Source organism: Paramacrobiotus metropolitanus, unplaced genomic scaffold, assembly GCF_019649055.1.
Source record: "Paramacrobiotus metropolitanus isolate TYO unplaced genomic scaffold, Prichtersi_v1.0 Parri_scaffold0000030, whole genome shotgun sequence".
NCBI classification, from domain to species: Eukaryota; Metazoa; Tardigrada; class Eutardigrada; order Parachela; family Macrobiotidae; genus Paramacrobiotus; species Paramacrobiotus metropolitanus.
The window spans coordinates 222,345-239,256 of record NW_026570250.1 but is presented as its reverse complement, the minus strand read 5'-3'; the positions used below and the strand labels follow the sequence as shown (position 1 = coordinate 239,256).

The following is a 16,912-nucleotide window of genomic DNA, read 5'->3' as shown; positions in this document are numbered from 1 at the left end:
AATGCGGCATTCTACTGACCGCGGCGGGAAAAAGAAACAAAAGATCGAATACTCCGGACACTTAACTTTTGTGAAGGTTTTCAATTCAATGGGATATACAGTCTGTATTTTGATAGCAATCACAAACCACAACTTCGAAGCCTGGCAAAATTCAAACATGGTTCTGAATTTAGTTTATTGCTGTATATTATAATTATAGTACACTAAACTTATTATACAGTACACACTACACACTTAATACTTTATTAAGCGTTCTAAGCAACTGGAACTGCTATTATTTTCAAACTTACATAAAAGTTTTACAGGAGCCAGTTTTGACGGAACCGGCATCGGAGGGACGGGTTAGAATAATTTTTTTAAAGAAATAAAATACATGTGACACAGTTTCTGATCATGCTGAATCTAATGGCGTTTACAGGTTTCTTTAGTATGTTATTGTTTTTTAAAATCTTGATGTCCCAGATTTCTTTGTAATTAAATTATGGACCATGTTCCTTGATGATCGATCTACGCAAATCCTCGACCAGTTCAAACTTAGATTGCTTCCAGTCTTCGTAAATTTTTTCGTATGCGAAAATCTAAGACTGAACAGCAGGGGGGGGAGGAGGAACTCTTTTCCAAAATATTTTTGAAGTATCTGGCTTTGTTTCTCCCTCTGGCTTTAAGCGCTAGCAGTTCGTTTCTGTTAAGGTCCCGCTCTCGATAAAACTAAGATGAGCACTAAGGTTAAAACTTGAGTTAAAACTAAGAGCAACAATACAGTATCCACTCCGGTCAGTCTTAAGATATGCACTCGGGTCAGTACTCATGGTCAGATATGCACTCATGGTCAGTAATATGCAGTTCTTCTTTAAAAATTTCAAGTGCTCTGTAAAGGGCAAATCTTGCTTAATTAAATATAGAAAAAACGAAAGAAAATCGGTTTTGAGGAAACTAATATTTTGGGTGTTTTATTTGAACGACCATCCCTCATTCACTAATCATATTGTTTTGCTTGAACGACCATTCGAGTAGTTAGTGTAAGCTGTATAGGGCGCTCGTTTACGTTGTCGGGATACCAAGCTGCTACCTATCTTGGGGTGGCTGGCATAAGTACATAGATACACAAGACAGTCACGGCTATCCAGTATTCTTCCCATTGTTATTATTTACTCTTGCTGAATTTCGGCAGTTATGGTGTTCTGACGTGTTTATTACTATCCTTAGAATTGACGCCTCCATGTTTTAACTTTTGATAATTCACGAAACATTGCTCTGTTTTCTCATTTTGAGCAACGTAATTTCGGCATTAACTGCAAAAATGTCAGCGTTGCCCTTTCCAGTAGGACAAATCGTTTGGGCAAAGATCAAAGGTATGGCTACGGATAAGCGTGCACTGGAAGGTTCCCCATGGTTTTCAGCTGTCAGTATTACTATTAACTAGCTATAAAAATTAACGCAGGTTATAACCGCTGGCCGGCGTGTGTTGAAACGCCACCGGAGAATGCCAGAAACCGAGGCGTTTACGTGCAATTTTTTGGAACCGATAAACCGGGGCAATTCGGTTGGGTTCCTAAAGGCGGTAAGCTGCAAAGCAGTCAAATAATGTAGCTGAATAGTTTTCAACGCTAGGCAATGAAAAATATGTTGCAACGCTTGATAGGACTAGAGCCATTCACAGTGGGCGATCAGTCCATGAGAGAGCTGTCCAACACGCAGCTGCAGGCATGCGTGAAACTGGCTGCGTTAAAAAAAAACGGGAATACTGTCGCTCCTCCAGTCGTGCCTCCGACTCCACAATGCGGTACATTTTTTAACTTGACAGACTTTGCAGGACTTATCCGCAATACTTTGTACATGACTTTGTTGGTTGTTATGCACTTTTTTTGTATAGATAACTAATGTACCACTCTTTTATGTAGTGGTTGACACTGTGCAAGTACAAGGGGAAACTCAAGCCCAATCAGTTCTGGCGTCCGAGCTCAACCAGACTCCAGGTAAAATAAAATAAAACGTTATCTATAAAAATAAAAAAATATACAATCGATGCAGGTAGAAAGCATAGCAATCGATTTGTACTCGGGTTAACTGTACACTCCATTACTATCAGCTGCACTAAGGTCTGCATTAAGGTCACCACCTGTGTATACACTACGCTTATCACTTTCCATAACACTTTTATTTTTGCGGCAGATTACAGGTGTTATACTACGTATATTTCAGTTGTGAGTACACTAGAAATCTTACAACAATCATAGAAAAAGTAATGCTAGTTCATAGTAATGCTAGCTCAGTTGTAATTCGGAAAACAATAGAGATCTTGCAACAATCGTAGAAAAAGTATGTACGCGAGCCGCTTTTGTTGTAGCAATTTTTGTTGTAATTCTCGAAAGTATGGACGCGAAAGTTGCAGAAAAAATTTTTTGTAGATTGATGTTGTAGGAGGGAGGGGCTTTTCTTCCTTTCTAAACCAATCGTGGCAAACTGGCCAATGGGCAGTTTTGTCAGAATTACCATATGTGTACGTATATGTGTGCAGCTCTGCAGAAACGGTAAAGCCGATTAACAAAATGGCCAAAAGTGTGCGCCCGTCAGCGTTCACGTCCAAGAAACCCCGTCGTAATGCGGACCAGAAAATCTGTATGCATTTGACGCAAGCCGTTCACAAGCACGAAATACTGTGGAAGCGAGCTTTGAAAGAATTTTGCGAGCGATAAAGGTGCCGGAAACACAGGGCGTGGAAATATTACTACAACATCTTGAAAACTGTAGTTCCCGTTTTAAGACTACGATTTGTTGTACAACTTTGTCTTACAACTAAAGCACTGGCTTAGCATTAGCCGAATTCTCAAATATCAGCTAGCTGTAAGCGCTGAGATCAGCAGTAGCGTGGCTTGCAATGCACACAAGCAGCAAGTTTTAGTCAAAAATCAAAATCCCTGTGCGAACAAAAATGAAGGACAGAAACAAAAATGAAGAACGGACATCGTTATCTCAGCAAACTGTTTGGAATATAATACAGGGTGGTCACGCCAAGTGTGGGCAGTTGCATAAAATAAATTTAGATTTATTTCTGGAAGTTGTTTTGATATTCTCTAAAGACTTTTCTTGTGCCACTTTTCATTGCGGATTCAACAAAAATGGAGTGGGAATCTTTTAACGTGTCAGTAAGCAGCGGGGTGGAGCTTAAAGAGGGAGGGTAGCGGGAATTTTTAAAGGGTTTATAACGGCCCCTTTAAAAACCTCCAGAAGTGATCTCTTCGTATGGGCATTTTTGAAAGTTATTGAGTGCCCGAAACGTGTTCTTTGCGAGTAAGCGAAAGAATCTTGCTGTTAATGAAAAAACAGCTCTTAATGAAAAAATGGCAGTTCCAAAAAAACTTTGTTGTGAAAAAATTTAAAGATTAAAAGGTAGTGCAACGCACATAAAGATAGTGCCGAATGTTTGTGTACGGAGTAAAAGGTCGTGCACAAAAAGTTCGAGTGAAAGGTACCGGTTATGCACGGCAAGAAAGTACTGCAGAGGGTTGTGCACGGAGTAAAAAGTAATGAAAGGTTGTGTAGTGTCACCTATAGCAGTTCCTATACTTAATTTTTCTATGCTACAAATAATGATCTCACAATAAAGATAATAAAATTCGATCTCGTTTTTTGGTGTGTCTTTAGCTTTTATGAATGTCAGTGCAACTGATTCCTTATCTATTGCCACAATATCGCCGGCCGCTGAAGTAAGCACTCCGGATCTGTCGCACAATTATTCATTCCGCGGCGACGAAGTTTCGGCAATTTCTGAACAGGTGAAACAAATAGAAACAAAGCCGTATCCACAAAAACTAAAATTGTTATCATAACTAAGATAAGTAACTGAGATTTTATTATCTTGATATTTAGGATGGAATTTATAGGGCGACAGCTGCGGTATCTGCTCTGTCTTACATTAGACCGAGTTTGTGCTGGTTTTATTATTTAGGACCAGTGAAGCTAATTTATCAGCTTTGCTTTACAAAAACTGATCGTTTTATTATAACTAAAGCTTATTTTGTTATTTAATTGCTTGAGTTCATACATGATTACTTTCGTTTCAGGATGTAATTTCTGAAGTGTCAGGCAGTACAACCGGACGAAACAAGGGGATTATTCCCCTAGATGAAGTGGACAGCTGGTAGATAAATTTGCGAACATTGCAACAGGAGACTGCTTATACTTATTTTACTAGTATTGTAGCTACAACTTTGAATTTGTAAAGTATTTACAAGATACTCTGTGGCTATGATAAAAATCTAATTTTTTCAGGATTAGCGATAATTTCTTGCCTAGCGAGACAGCACAACTCAAAAGTGACCTGATTTGGCAGTTCTTTGAGAGGTACAACGGCACCAAAGCCTCGTTGCATTAATAAAAGATCTGTATAATATTGCAGATTTTGCGCAAGCAAAAATTATGTCCCAATGCCGAACTTTCAAAAAAGCCTTGGCCGGCGATTGTCGAATCGGTTCAACGTAAGCGGGGGTTTCAACTGCGGAAACAAAAGTGCTAAGGGACAAAAAAGGTCCGGCATTAAGTTGTCCGAAAAAGGAACTGCTGCGTTTGAAAGTTTGACTGGGCATAATGTGAAGAAAATTATAGTACGCTATTAAAGTACCGTTTTATTGTTAGCTTTGAGTGTACTTGTATCACGTGTTGTAAATCCCATACAAGCTTGTCACGTAAATTCCTGCGCATGAATGCAACAAAAAAAATTGTTTGGTAACGACAGCTTTTGTATTGCGCCATGGCAGCTGCAAGTCAACTGTATTACGAGCATAAGTTTAATAATTTTAATATTATTAAAATTAATTTTATTTAATTTTAATAATTTTAATATTCTGCACCTGTAATGATTACATTATCGCAGTAATTACAGATGTACAAGATGTACCAAACGCAGGATAGTACTAGTATCGTACTAAAATAATTAGATTCTATAGGTAGATCTTTATTACCACAAAAAAGTTAAAAAGGGATAGCTAACCCAGCTTTGTCGAACAGAAATAGCAAAAACAGTTTCCACAATCTGAAAGCCCATATTCCAAAACTTCCAAAACTCTACTAAAACAAATTAAAATGCCCTTTCATACTACATTTACATAACTGCAGCCATTTTTTAACTAACAGTACAACACCTAACCCGTAAATTAAAATGACGTTTCACACTAAATTAGATACACTACTATTGTTTTTTATTGTCCGAGCTACTACTACTGTCAAATGCACAGGGCTCGTTGGGTGAACGAGTGACTGAGCCGAGTTACCAATACTGTCCAATGCACAGAGCTATTAAGTTAGCCCGGTAAGTGAGCAGGTGACCGAGCTACCATTAAAAAATCCCAATGCTTGAAACAGAAAGATTTAAAGCAGAAGTCTCAGTGTTTTTGCGCAATTGTGATGTACCGATTCAGGTTCGAATTTAGATAGTCATTCGAAATCAAATGAAGTGGCCGTGGACCACAAGAACAGCGGAGGCGAGTTTCTTACTTGAGTACTAAATACTTGAGTACTTACTTGAGTACTAAATAACAGTACATACAATGGCATTATGCCCAGGCAACCGGCCTAAATAACGCTTTGATAAACTGAAACATTTGCTGTATGCACAAGCCAGCTATTTGTATTTATCATAACACCATGTTCAATGTTGCATCTTGCCGGTACTTGCCTCTAAAAGCGCTTTTGTGACAGAATGCGTTGGTTCACAAAATCTCAAGTCAGGTACAGTATATTTAAGCTAGGATATAATTATTATTACTGTAACGTATCGTATCAACATTATATATATTCGAGGTTATATATACTCGTACTGTGCATACTTATACTGTATATGGATATACTCGTTACAGTATACTCCTATTAATATTATAATCGGCGTCCAGCACAAAAACAGTTTCCAGGTGGTTGCTGGCCATCAAGAGAATTAAACCAATTTGCAAAACAGTGCACCGGCGCTTCTAAGTACCGTAATGATTTCCAGCTGTTCAGCAGCCGGGTAGCATCCGTGTTCAGCGTGTTAAAGCCGACCGACGTCGGTTGTGGTCACACTGGATAATTTTGGTTATCAAATACTGATACACTTTGACGCAGATACCCTTGTTTACGGAATAATACAGTTTTGCTCAATGGTTTAGATGTATACGTTACCAGTACAAGCTAAATCTAAATAAAATCTGAGCAGCAAAATTAGTATATCGAACGGAAGTCTACATCATAGTATCAACCCGAGTGATAAAGCTACCACAATGCAGAGGTTACATTATAGTCCAAACCAGAGTAACAGAGTTAGTACAACTACAAAGGTTATCCAACGTTATTCGCTTTTGGAACGTTAAACTTGTTTAGTCTTTTTCTTGGACTTCTTAAATCTGCGTGGCTGACGTTTTAGTCTTGAATTTCTTGCTTTTGCTTCTCGAATTCCGGTTGTAGAAATCTGACTTAACAAATCAGCTTTCGTCCGGTGTTTCTGAATTAACGCAGCACACTTCGCCACCAGCTCCACGTTTTCTGGACTTTTATTGTCCGTCGCGTCATTTAAAAAATCGCGGAGTGTCTGCAACTGCATTGTATATTTCGACCCAGACGGTTGTGGCACAATGGAAGCGCTCTGTAGCGTGGACACTAGAAAGTCTGACCTCGCCTGGGCGACATTTTCGAAACCGTAGAAGTCAGCCTGCAGATCAAAAAATTAATTTAGTAATTGTAATAAATTAGAAGTACATGTTGTTCATACTGTTTGTTGGGAATCTTTAGGAAGAGAAGACGACTGCAGTTGTGCTTTTTCGGATAGACAGAGCAAATGGACGTGATTACAAGCCCGAAACCCTCCTACTGCAGAAGGACAGTCGCAAAGAAAACCGTGAATACAAATCGCAACATTGCATCCGGTGCAAACGGTTTCGCAGTTTCTTGTAGCGCACTCAGCAAGGATAATGACATGTTCATTAAGAGTAATCAAGTTCTTGCAAACAAATCGAGATTCTGCCTCTTTTTCAAACGAATACTTTGAAATTGATTTTACGGCCTCCCGGTGATTTCGCTTAATTTGCTGCTGTCGGTACGATGGACTGGCAGTCACGGTATCAGTGAAAAGCTTAATTTCAAGCTGCTCGATGAAGTCCAGTAGGCCGCCGTACAGCTCATCAATTCGAAGGCCGGTTTTTGCATTGAGATGTACGCGCTTAAGAACTCTGAAATAAAACACAAACTGCATTACACCTACCTAGACTGCAGAAAGAAACGCCTGACTAATTAAATATTTAGAATGATGAATAGTGCTATTTGCCAGGCATTCCTTGCGCAAAACAATGCCGGCAATCAAGGCGCAAAGTCTATACCGGTAACCCCTCTATATTGCGCCAGTGTTTACGTACGGTTCCCGCAATTGAGTTATAAGCGGACAGCGTGACCTTCGCGCGGTTCTTTACATTTAACAGTTCTGGTAAACACGCACTACAGCGAACAGTGGGCCGGGCCCCGCATGGGTATCGGTCCCGTTCTCATACGGTCTTAATTCTGGGAACAGTAATAGAAGTTCCTGAAATTTTAACATTTTCGCCTCTCCCACCCCAGATGATGTAGCAAAATGTGCATTATGTTAAAATATTGCTAAACTTATCGTGAACTAAGCTTATCGTGAACGACCGCATCAATATTTTTAATCTCGTATTCCAAAGTCAAATCATTACGCTTTCGTTTGCCCATGATGGTTGATTCATTTACGGTAATTCACTCAAAGACTGCCAACAAGTGTACTTACTTTTTTATCTGCTTAACGTAGCTGAATTCTGGCACTTATAACTTACAAGGTACAACGCATTAATCGCGGACGTATCGTTGTAACTTTGTCTGTTTCGGCTAGACTGTACGTAGCCGACAGGTTCTTTTACATGGATATTTTGCATCCGGACAAAAATAAAAGTGTACGTAAGCCTAATTTTAAGGTGTATTCACTATGCAGGATGCCCCCTTTGCCGGGACGCGCCGGTTAAAATTTCAGCGTATTAACTTTTCGGGTGTGGTATTTGTTTACTAGGTGTATGTAAAGGCAGGTTTTACTGTACAGAAGCGATAGCAAATTTCAACGACAGATTCTCGGGTGCGTAACAAACTGACCACGCGCCAGAAAAACGGCTTTGGCATTTTTAAGAAGTACTATAAAATTAAGTACTAACCTGTGGAAGCTTTCTATGAACGCACTGGTCGAAAAGGCAGCGCCGATGCGGTACGGCAGTGACCACTCGCTTATGCGTTCCAGATACTGTGATAAATAAGAATACACCTTCTTGTCCGTGCTGACCAATCTAATCAGCTCAGCGCTTTCGGTTTCCGCTTCAGATATTCCGCGAGCATACATAATATTGCCGAATCGCTTTTTCGCATCGGTAAACGAACGCGCGTGTCTGTCAAGCCATTGATTCACATTTTTCCGTACATGCCATGTACATAGTATTTTTTTGGCATTGCATCCAATCACTTGCTGGTAAGCGTTAAAAAACGCAGGAGCATCATCAGATAAAAACCACTCCGCATGGAAATTTAGGATTTGCTCTTTCAGTATTTTGAAAAAAGCCGAAACTGTTAGTTCGTCTTCGTGATTTGCAATACAATGTGCAACTGGAAATCCGCGTTCTGCAGCATCGATACCCATTAGCGTTATAAGTTTAAATCCTCGCTGGCCACAAACACCATGTGTTGCATCAATACACAGACTTTTGCGGTTTAGTCTTTTAAACTGTGCCCTTTGAAAAGGCGTCTGAAGAACGGCAATAAAATAGGATTTGGGTAATTCCGGGAATTGCATACATTTTTGCGAGATGTTTTTTTAAGTATAACAAATTCCTTTCCTGAAATGGAACCGTGTTTTCGTACGCAGCTTCAAGTCCCATGGACTGGTATTCACAGGCTTTGCGTGGCTCCCAGTGCAGCTTTAATTCGCGACGAATGTTGTATACATCTTGCAATGTGATGTATAGTGCACGCGAATGAACACCCTCTGCAAGGTTCGTATAATATTGCACTCAAGTAAAAATGACCACCGTAAAAAAATTTCTGTGGTTTTTACAAACCTTTCTGGAGCCTTTCCCATGCGGCTTTTCGCACATCTCGCACAATTACGCGTGGGTCTGCGCTCAAAGCCAGCCTACTCCCGATATCGATCCGAAGTTTTTCGGGAATCTTTTGAGAATGAAGGTCAGCGTTGACATCGTGGCCATAATGTTGCTCACAGTAAGACGCTACCACACTTTTACTGGTGGTTTTAACCTAAAAAATAAATTTGTCGCCATGTTACTGTTAAAGTTAGTGCTATGCGCCCTGACAATCCGGGCGTGGAATGTTGATTAATTAGAATTATGTATATATTAGCTATTCGCTTCAAATACTGTATTTCCTATTACACAGTGTTCATATCCCGAGTTATCCGTATTACCCTGCGTCATCAACTTATTAGTTCGTGTTTTAATTTATGGATACAAGTACCCTTATAGGCACGTGTTTTTGCGCATGTAAATGAATTTGGTTCTATGTACCGAGTCTTTTCTCAGTTCCCAGTAGCCTAATATTAAGCTTCGGTAATCGGTAAGCAGCAACGTTTGAGGTGTTTACTAACAGTAACAGTAAGCAAGGTTTTTAAAATAACAGTAAACTGTAAGTAGAAAGCAAAGAAAAATTTGATACACTCGTAGCCTCCGCTCCGTTATAGCTAGCCATTTTGTCGGTTTTCTTGCTTGACCGCCCGGCCAGGTTGGTGTTTGAGTTTTTGCACACGTTTAGCTTAGAATGATGTTATTACCCACTCTTTCATTGTTTTTCTAAAAAATAAGCTCTTTTGTTGGTTCATTCCATTGAGCGCTTGTGCGAAAACGCTAAAGCGAAAGGGCACACTCGATTCCGTTTCTTTGATTTGACAGCCTTACACTGGCTTACAGCTAGCCGTAATCCGCTTTCCGGCAAGTCACAATATACGTACATAAAAGTATCTACCGTAGATCGTTATGCTACCCACTACTGTATGACTTCGAAACCACAGATTAACATAAAGTGGTGTTCTGATATTGCCGGTATTTATAAAATGTACATGATGGTGTCGCAGAAATGGCCCGAGACAAAACGTAGTGCAGACAGTGGTGTACATAGCCTGGTGGCGGTCAAATGTGGTGTGCAGCGACTTTTGGTGGTAAAACTTTACGGACTACGGAGCTTTCTCCTTATGTGTGAATACGCTGTTGTTACTAATAAGTATACTAGTACTGTACCTGCATGGCACAAACAGCACAATAAGTACTGTAAGTACTAAGTACATACTAGTAGCAAAAGTCTTTTGAGTATGTTCGTACAAATACATACTCGTTTACCCGGCCTTTTGCAGTTGCGATAATTTTCCAAATAGCAGTTTTCCACACATAGTATTATGGTTATTTGTATAAAGCATAAAGTCCAAGTAGTGCTTCGCTTTACCTAGCAGTAAATATAAGTCAAATTTTAATCAATAACAGAAACGTATTTTCCGCTTCGCTTTAGATGCAGTTGTGCACTAACGTTAGCACTAATTAAACGCTTGTCTTCTCTACACTCTTCTCTGCACTATGCTCTGCACTTTGCTCTGCATGACCTTTGTTACTACCCCCAGAATTGCACTCAGTTCTATCTGTAGACGCTAAATTGGTGAATGATCTAGGCTCTAGCTGACAATGATTGATGACATACCTTAATAAAAGCGGTACATTTAAATTTTCGTTCTTTTTTCGAACTCCCGTCTCCGGTAGATTTGAAATTTCGAAAGCAAGAATACATTCTGAAAGATTTTTCAGCTCCAGTTTTTTTCTCTCCATTCGCATGGTTGAATTGGCTGGCAGTCAAATCTTCGAAATCAGCTTTCCAAGACACAAATTCATCGAAATTTTGAAATGTTTTCTCCTTCACGCTGAATTCAACCCGATTATGGAAAGCACAGAGATGTGAAATCAAAGATTCAAGGTGATAAAAGACAAATTGGCATTCCGGCTCTTGACATTTTCCCGCTACGAAACAAACATCTAAATCTTTACGAGTTCATCTTGCAATCATTTTTTAATAAACCTACCAATTTTTGGAACAGAAAAATTTGGGTGGTGCTTTTTAACGTGACGGTTTAAGTTTGACTTCGTCGAATAGGATTTTTCTCCAGTACAATGATCGCAGCGTAGATCTTTAGAGGACATAGTGAAGGGAAGCCGACAGCGACAGTATTCCACCAATAAAATATGCAACTGGCATTGCAAGAAAGCATTCGTTCAAAATATCAAGATTGAGATAGAACCGCAAAGAAGTCAAACAATTAATTATTGACTATTATGGCAATCATCAATCACCACGCAATTATTAATGAATTAGATGCCACATTCGCTTTTTTATTTTTTACAGTTTTATTGCAATGTGTTCCGTACGCTCACAAGCGTTTAGTTGAAACTTCCAATGGATTTTGTGGCAGATTGGATGTGTAAACGCTGCCACTGAGCACGACGCTGAAGTCCATAAAATGAACCGAAGTGCGTGAATAGCACCCATCCAATCCCTCCAGGAGGATTAGATCAGCCGTGATGTTTAGGTCAAATCAACCGTCTCAAGTCTCACTACAGTAAGTACTGTACTGGAGCAACTCAAAAAAAACACAGCCGGTACTTTGCGATTGCTTTATGCGGCTAGTTGTTTCGAAAACGGCTCGGTTTACATGTTCAGCAATGCATTAATCAGGTGACAGACAGAACATTTTGTGCAAAGTACGGTAATTCATTCACGCAGAGTTACAATGGAGGCTATAACACTGCAACAGACAGATCGTATGCAGCAGCTCGCAAACGCGAGCGCCAGCTTTATTTTAACGCGCAATGGCGCTAACCGGCTCGGGCAGAGCAAGACGTTCAACAGAACCAGACTAAGAGAATTCTAAACAGGTAGACAGCAAGCACATCTCTAGGGAAGGCGCCAATCCTCTGCTTCGACTGATCTCCTGTCTCCTTCCATTTGGCACGATTGGTACTGCGGACATCACAGGCCTTTCAGTCCAAGCCGTTACTGAGTAGCCAGGGTGGTATTGTGATCCTCCATCTCCCGTGCCCGTCTCCGTGGTGGTATTGCTGCCTCAGCCAAGCACTTCGCACACAGGCCTTGCGGGCCGTGCACTCGCAGCCTGAACTCAGAGTGGTCACCCATCTAAGTCCAAACCGCGCTCGATGTAGACTATCTTTCAAAACCCGAAGGTTTATCCATCTAGCCACAACGAGTGTGCTAGCCACAACGAGTGTACCATTACTGGCTGGTTGCGGTAAATGCATCCGCCGCCGGGTGTCTGTCTGCGAGCAGGTCGTTTTCAGATTCCAGGAAATTCGAGAAGATAAACAATGAGGAGCTTTGGATAGCTTTGTGCACGGGTCATAGAAACCATTTTTTTCTTATTTAGAACTGGGAAAGCGATAACTCATAACTGTAGTATAAAGCTACAGCGGGATGTTTGAGTGGGAATTTGGGGAGGCAGGACTATGGAGCATAGTCCATGACAACATGACAACCGCCATGTGAGGAAGGTTGTCTCACATACTGCGCTATTGTAATTTGTTGAAACTTCAAACTTCAAACCCTAATATAGATATGTCATCTTTTAAATAGAAGTATACATTTGTGTTTCCAAACAGTTTCGAACATGGATGTTGATCAAGGAACTAGCAAGGTTAATTCATCACAAATAGGGGATGTTCTGGTGCCCCCTTACTGGCTACACACTACCGTTCACATCAACAAGTTTGGGAAGCACCCAGCGAACAAGGCAGAAGGGTATGCGAATTTTCTCCCACTTTTTCGAAATTTCATGGATTCATGCTAATGCCAGATCCCTCTGCTGCGAGGCCATTTTAAAATGTTAACTTCTTTGCAGATGTCCACAGAACATCTTGAATGCTTCGTATAATGCCAGCGTTCTGCCAGAGCAAATCGTCATTCAAGAAATTATGTGGTAAGTTTTCAAAGAATTAAATCATTTAATCAGAGATAGAAATTACGGGGTAGCTTTGTACAAGAGATAGAAGAACGACCATTTAATTTAAATGGCCGTTTTTCTATCTCTTGTAGAAAGTTACCCCGTAATTTGTAGAATGTCTAGCTTTCGTTGACGGTTTGAACAGTTGAACGTTTGGGCCCTTGCTAATATGTAGCACTGTATTTAATCATCGCAGATTCGCGCACGATACTCCCTCAATTCTTAAAAACTTAACTGCATAATTATTTGTTTGACTTGCTTTACATACCGAACACTGTGACAAGATGTTTGATGTTTAGGATGCTGCATGGATGGACTCGTTCATCCTTATTTGCTCTGGATGTAGAAGACGTTTGGACCATTAACACTTTACGTTGTCGGCCTAACGTTTCTCAAGTTTCCCAGGTATTTAATAACAAACTTAACTACTCTTCCTACGAATTTTGATCTTACTTAAATAGTGGGGTCGCCTATTTTATGTCTACTGTGCACGATAGATTAAAATTGCATATGCAGTGAATCAGAATGTTATTTGTATGACATGATTACCGTATAACTAACAAAATTTGTTCGGAAAAAGTTTTCAATGTTGATGTAATAATTAAGCAAATCCCAAGAATTTTCTGTTAACAGTTTGTAAACAGGTTACATGCAACTAAACATATTTTGACAGGATGTTGTTGTGAACGTGCTGCAAGAATTCTGTAAATATGCAACCAAAGCACAGCGGACGCGAAGATTTCTCAAAAATGCAACTGTTAGCGACGCTGGCGATTCGGGGAAACGATCTTATATAAACCGTCTTTTTATTGGATATGTTCGGGAGTTTATTGATGAATTTGATGCCGGATTGGAGCGACTGAAAGAGCGACTGGTGAAATCCTTGGAGACCGGTTAGCTGAGAACTTTTTGTCATGAGAATTTCATTTATTAGAAAAGCAGAAACTATTAGCGTTTTTTTTGCTGGCCGCACGGGTTGCAAATGCAAATTCAGTTGGAGCAATTCTCGTTATAACTAACGAGAACACTATAAAAATGTTTCTTGGATTTTCGCCTCTTTTTTGTAATGTACGATGCCGGATAATTATTACTCTTCATCGGGTCAAAATTCGTCAAACCGAAGTGATTAACTCTGCTATTGTTGTTTTTCTGGTCCAGGGTAAAGTTATTAGTCTCTTCGGTTGTGGTTTTGCTTCGATTCGTGAAAGGTTACTTAAGATGTTAACGCTTAGCAGACTGGCATTTACAGTTTACCCGGACTTTGGTATTCTAGGTTACGTATCTGTTTTAGAGGCGGTTTACGGACTGATGCATTTTCGGCGTGATTTGGAGCAACCCTTCGGTGACTTGGAATTCGTATGGAAAATTCTGGATCAGTTGTTGATTCCTTTGGGAGGGGATATTTCCGGCGGCATGTTCATGGAGTATATCTTGGTGGATTTCCTTTTAGATGAGTTAGATTTTATCTGGCGCACTCAGAACCTTGCACTGGGAAAATCTGTCTGGAAAATACTGTCTTTAACTAAATTGTCGAAAAAGACAAGCTGTGCCAAAGGTACACTTTCCTTTTTGTTCACTATCTTAAAAATGAGACTATTTCATGGAAAATTATATTATGGTGTGGGTTACTGACCTGAAGCGATGTTGATTTATGTAATTTTGTAACCACATGCGTTCACAGTACAAATAAACAGGTACTGTAATAGCTGAATTAAAATTTTTCACTGGTTGCAGATTGGGCAAAGAGCAGATATTCGGATATGGCTGGATTAATTACAGGCACGGAGGAGGCCGCGGCCACCGAAGGCAAAGCAAAACCGTTGCCTACGGATCCTTTGTCGCACTGCAGTTCTCTGCTGTTTCTCCATTTTCGGACATTGTAATTTTTTATATCTGGTATGTGCGGAAATATCTGTATTTTGGATGCATATCTGTATTTGCAGTAGTCCTTAGATATAGGTTTCTTGCCAGTAATTGTTGATGGTACACACTTTATTCGAACGGAATGCGATAATTTCTGTATTCAAATACGATACAGCAATCTTTTATTTCGTCTGTCTACCGTAACGTTTCTCAGAAGTATTATAGCGAGTAAATGCTAACCACTTCACCTTGCTTTTTTTTTCGTTTCGTATGGTTGCGCAGTGGAACATTTCAAATAATAGCAAGCTAATGCGTAGACATGTCGTATTTAATTAGACAGTACTTACGATGTGTACGAATTTTGCATAAGGAACGCGTTGATTAGTCGTTCTCAAGGAATCTCCGGAAATTCACTTATAGTAATTGTCTACTGCAAGTTATGACTACTTTGCCGCCCAGAAAATAGGACTCCACAACATTTAGGTGTGTCGATAATATATATTTCGACACTGCTTTGTAACGGTCAGCTGATGCGACGTAACCGCGGCGTTGCTTTACGGACAATTAGGTTTCGATGCGAAGCTACTGAATGGTACTACTGACCTTGAAAATGCTGCTGCCCTCGGTTTTGTATAAATATGGGGCCGTTCGAGGTTGTGCTTTATCATTTCAGCTTTCGCGATTTTTCTCTTCCAAAGGTTCGCAGTTTAACAGCCACAATGTCTGTTACATTTGCTGTAAGTATATGCATTGTTTGTTTGTTTGTTTAATCAGCTTGCCTTTTATCATGTGGAAAACGGGAGGAAAATTTTTAGCAAATTGCGCGCTACAGTTATTTTTTTGCAACTTTATAGCCATCCTCTGTTGTAACTGCATGCGAAATGCAAAGCTTCGATTTTCCGATGACCCTGGCCAGCGGCTGTGAATGCTCATGGTACTTTCATCTTTCAGGTTCTTAGTAGCTTGGTGCTGCTCCATTTGACAAATGCTTTTCCCGCCAATAAGGGGTTTGGCAGTTCGCCAACTGTAGACTGCAATGCCGCTCGTGCCGCCGCTCTGGAACATACAGTCCACAACAAACTCCGCCCCAACGACTGGATTCCGGAATGTGAGAAGGATGGATCCTTTAAAATCTTACAGAAGAATGTATCGGGAATGCCATTCTGCTCCACGTCAAAGGGTATTCTGGCTTATCAGCCCGACGCGCCTGATCCGTCTGTGAACCTGGAATGTGAATGTCCCCTTCGATTTTATGAACGAGTCACATCTATGAGTAAGTATGCACTGGTTTGCTTACCCTAGTCGAAATCACAGAAAATAATACTAGTTTTGGTTGCTGTTTAAAAACATGATGCACTTTGGTGTCAAACCTGGGACTATTATGAAAAACAGTGCCCTTTACGCATAACGTCTTTACGGCTAATTAATTTAGATCGCTATCGGGGCGTGTACATTCCGTTCTGCACTCCCGAGGGACAATACAAGTCCGTGCAGTGCCTGCCCGGCAATCCTCGCACGGCAAAGGATGCCCCAGTGGAGGGCCGTCTGGCCCGCTGTTTCTGCGCTGATGAGAAGGGAAAGAAACTGGCGGACAAGCCCGTTGCATCGGATGACACATACTGCGATAATTTGAGACGAGATCGAAAGAAGAAGCAATAGAGTAATTATCTGTTTTTTTTTTTTTAATATTAGCGACAGTTCACCATTAACATGAGATGATGTGCGAACCTTTGATAAGTATCACGTTGAAAGTATACTGCTAATACTGCCGTATGCTTGGTTTTTAGGTTAGAGCGACCTTAGATTGTTGGTTGATTTCCGTGTTGTTGGTTAATGCTAAACTTAAGCCGGTTGCTTATTCGGAATTTGGATAAACTCGAGTCTCAACTGTTATAGCTAGAGGGCCATTTACTGTAATCTGATCTTTGCGCAGTTTGATTAATGCTTTGCTTGTTGTTGGTTAATCAGGTTCAGACATGCATGCAAGTTTTGGATTGTGTGTTTATTTGGAACATAAATAATAGCATAAAT

The 16,912-nt window shown here is 40.3% G+C and overlaps 3 protein-coding genes across 4 annotated transcripts; 2 read left to right on the top strand and 1 right to left on the bottom strand.

Moving 5' to 3' along the window:
• Positions 1 to 985: 985 nt before the first annotated feature.
• On the top strand, positions 986 to 4,629 carry LOC129588669 (uncharacterized). The gene is made up of 8 exons (XM_055483003.1): positions 986 to 1,352; positions 1,442 to 1,561; positions 1,643 to 1,783; positions 1,902 to 1,976; positions 3,646 to 3,776; positions 4,065 to 4,141; positions 4,273 to 4,344; positions 4,400 to 4,629. The coding sequence occupies exons 1-8, from the start codon at positions 1,301 to 1,303 to the stop codon at positions 4,614 to 4,616; spliced, it is 885 nt and encodes a 294-aa protein (XP_055338978.1). The 5' UTR covers positions 986 to 1,300; the 3' UTR covers positions 4,617 to 4,629.
• Positions 4,630 to 6,237: 1,608 nt separating this feature from the next.
• On the bottom strand, positions 6,238 to 11,415 carry LOC129588640 (uncharacterized). The gene is made up of 6 exons (XM_055482957.1): positions 11,090 to 11,415; positions 10,714 to 11,027; positions 9,075 to 9,270; positions 8,181 to 9,001; positions 6,740 to 7,196; positions 6,238 to 6,679 (listed from the first exon to the last, which is right to left on the bottom strand). The coding sequence occupies exons 4-6, from the start codon at positions 8,807 to 8,809 to the stop codon at positions 6,338 to 6,340; spliced, it is 1,428 nt and encodes a 475-aa protein (XP_055338932.1). The 5' UTR covers positions 8,810 to 9,001; positions 9,075 to 9,270; positions 10,714 to 11,027; positions 11,090 to 11,415; the 3' UTR covers positions 6,238 to 6,337.
• Positions 11,416 to 12,215: 800 nt separating this feature from the next.
• On the top strand, positions 12,216 to 15,974 carry LOC129588552 (uncharacterized). Of its 2 annotated transcripts, none has more exons than XM_055482833.1 (8): positions 12,216 to 12,560; positions 12,678 to 12,816; positions 12,917 to 12,994; positions 13,318 to 13,423; positions 13,692 to 13,911; positions 14,310 to 14,573; positions 14,753 to 15,618; positions 15,833 to 15,974. In XM_055482833.1, the coding sequence occupies exons 2-7, from the start codon at positions 12,686 to 12,688 to the stop codon at positions 14,899 to 14,901; spliced, it is 948 nt and encodes a 315-aa protein (XP_055338808.1). In that variant the 5' UTR covers positions 12,216 to 12,560; positions 12,678 to 12,685; the 3' UTR covers positions 14,902 to 15,618; positions 15,833 to 15,974. The 2 variants fall into 2 exon arrangements, with proteins under 2 accessions (XP_055338808.1, XP_055338807.1); XM_055482832.1 differs by having other exon boundaries at positions 12,216 to 12,592.
• The last annotated feature ends 938 nt before the right edge of the window (positions 15,975 to 16,912 follow it).

What these genes read in the sequence shown, in the direction of transcription:
- LOC129588640 (XM_055482957.1), bottom strand. Translation starts at nt 8,809, where the DNA reads ATGCAATTCCCGGAATTACCCAAATCCTATTTTATTGCCGTTCTTCAG. An exon ending in TTCATAGAAAGCTTCCACAG is followed by an intron (nt 7,197 to 8,180) that starts GTTAGTACTTAA and finishes GTTTTATTTCAG; the next exon opens with AGTTCTTAAGCGCGTACATC. An exon ending in CTAAAGATTCCCAACAAACA is followed by an intron (nt 6,680 to 6,739) that starts GTATGAACAACA and finishes TTTGATCTGCAG; the next exon opens with GCTGACTTCTACGGTTTCGA.
- LOC129588669 (XM_055483003.1), top strand. Translation starts at nt 1,301, where the DNA reads ATGTCAGCGTTGCCCTTTCCAGTAGGACAAATCGTTTGGGCAAAGATC. An exon ending in CGTTTGGGCAAAGATCAAAG is followed by an intron (nt 1,353 to 1,441) that starts GTATGGCTACGG and finishes AAATTAACGCAG; the next exon opens with GTTATAACCGCTGGCCGGCG. An exon ending in ATTTGGCAGTTCTTTGAGAG is followed by an intron (nt 4,345 to 4,399) that starts GTACAACGGCAC and finishes ATAATATTGCAG; the next exon opens with ATTTTGCGCAAGCAAAAATT.
- LOC129588552 (XM_055482833.1), top strand. Translation starts at nt 12,686, where the DNA reads ATGGATGTTGATCAAGGAACTAGCAAGGTTAATTCATCACAAATAGGG. An exon ending in CCAGCGAACAAGGCAGAAGG is followed by an intron (nt 12,817 to 12,916) that starts GTATGCGAATTT and finishes ACTTCTTTGCAG; the next exon opens with ATGTCCACAGAACATCTTGA. An exon ending in GTCATTCAAGAAATTATGTG is followed by an intron (nt 12,995 to 13,317) that starts GTAAGTTTTCAA and finishes TTTGATGTTTAG; the next exon opens with GATGCTGCATGGATGGACTC.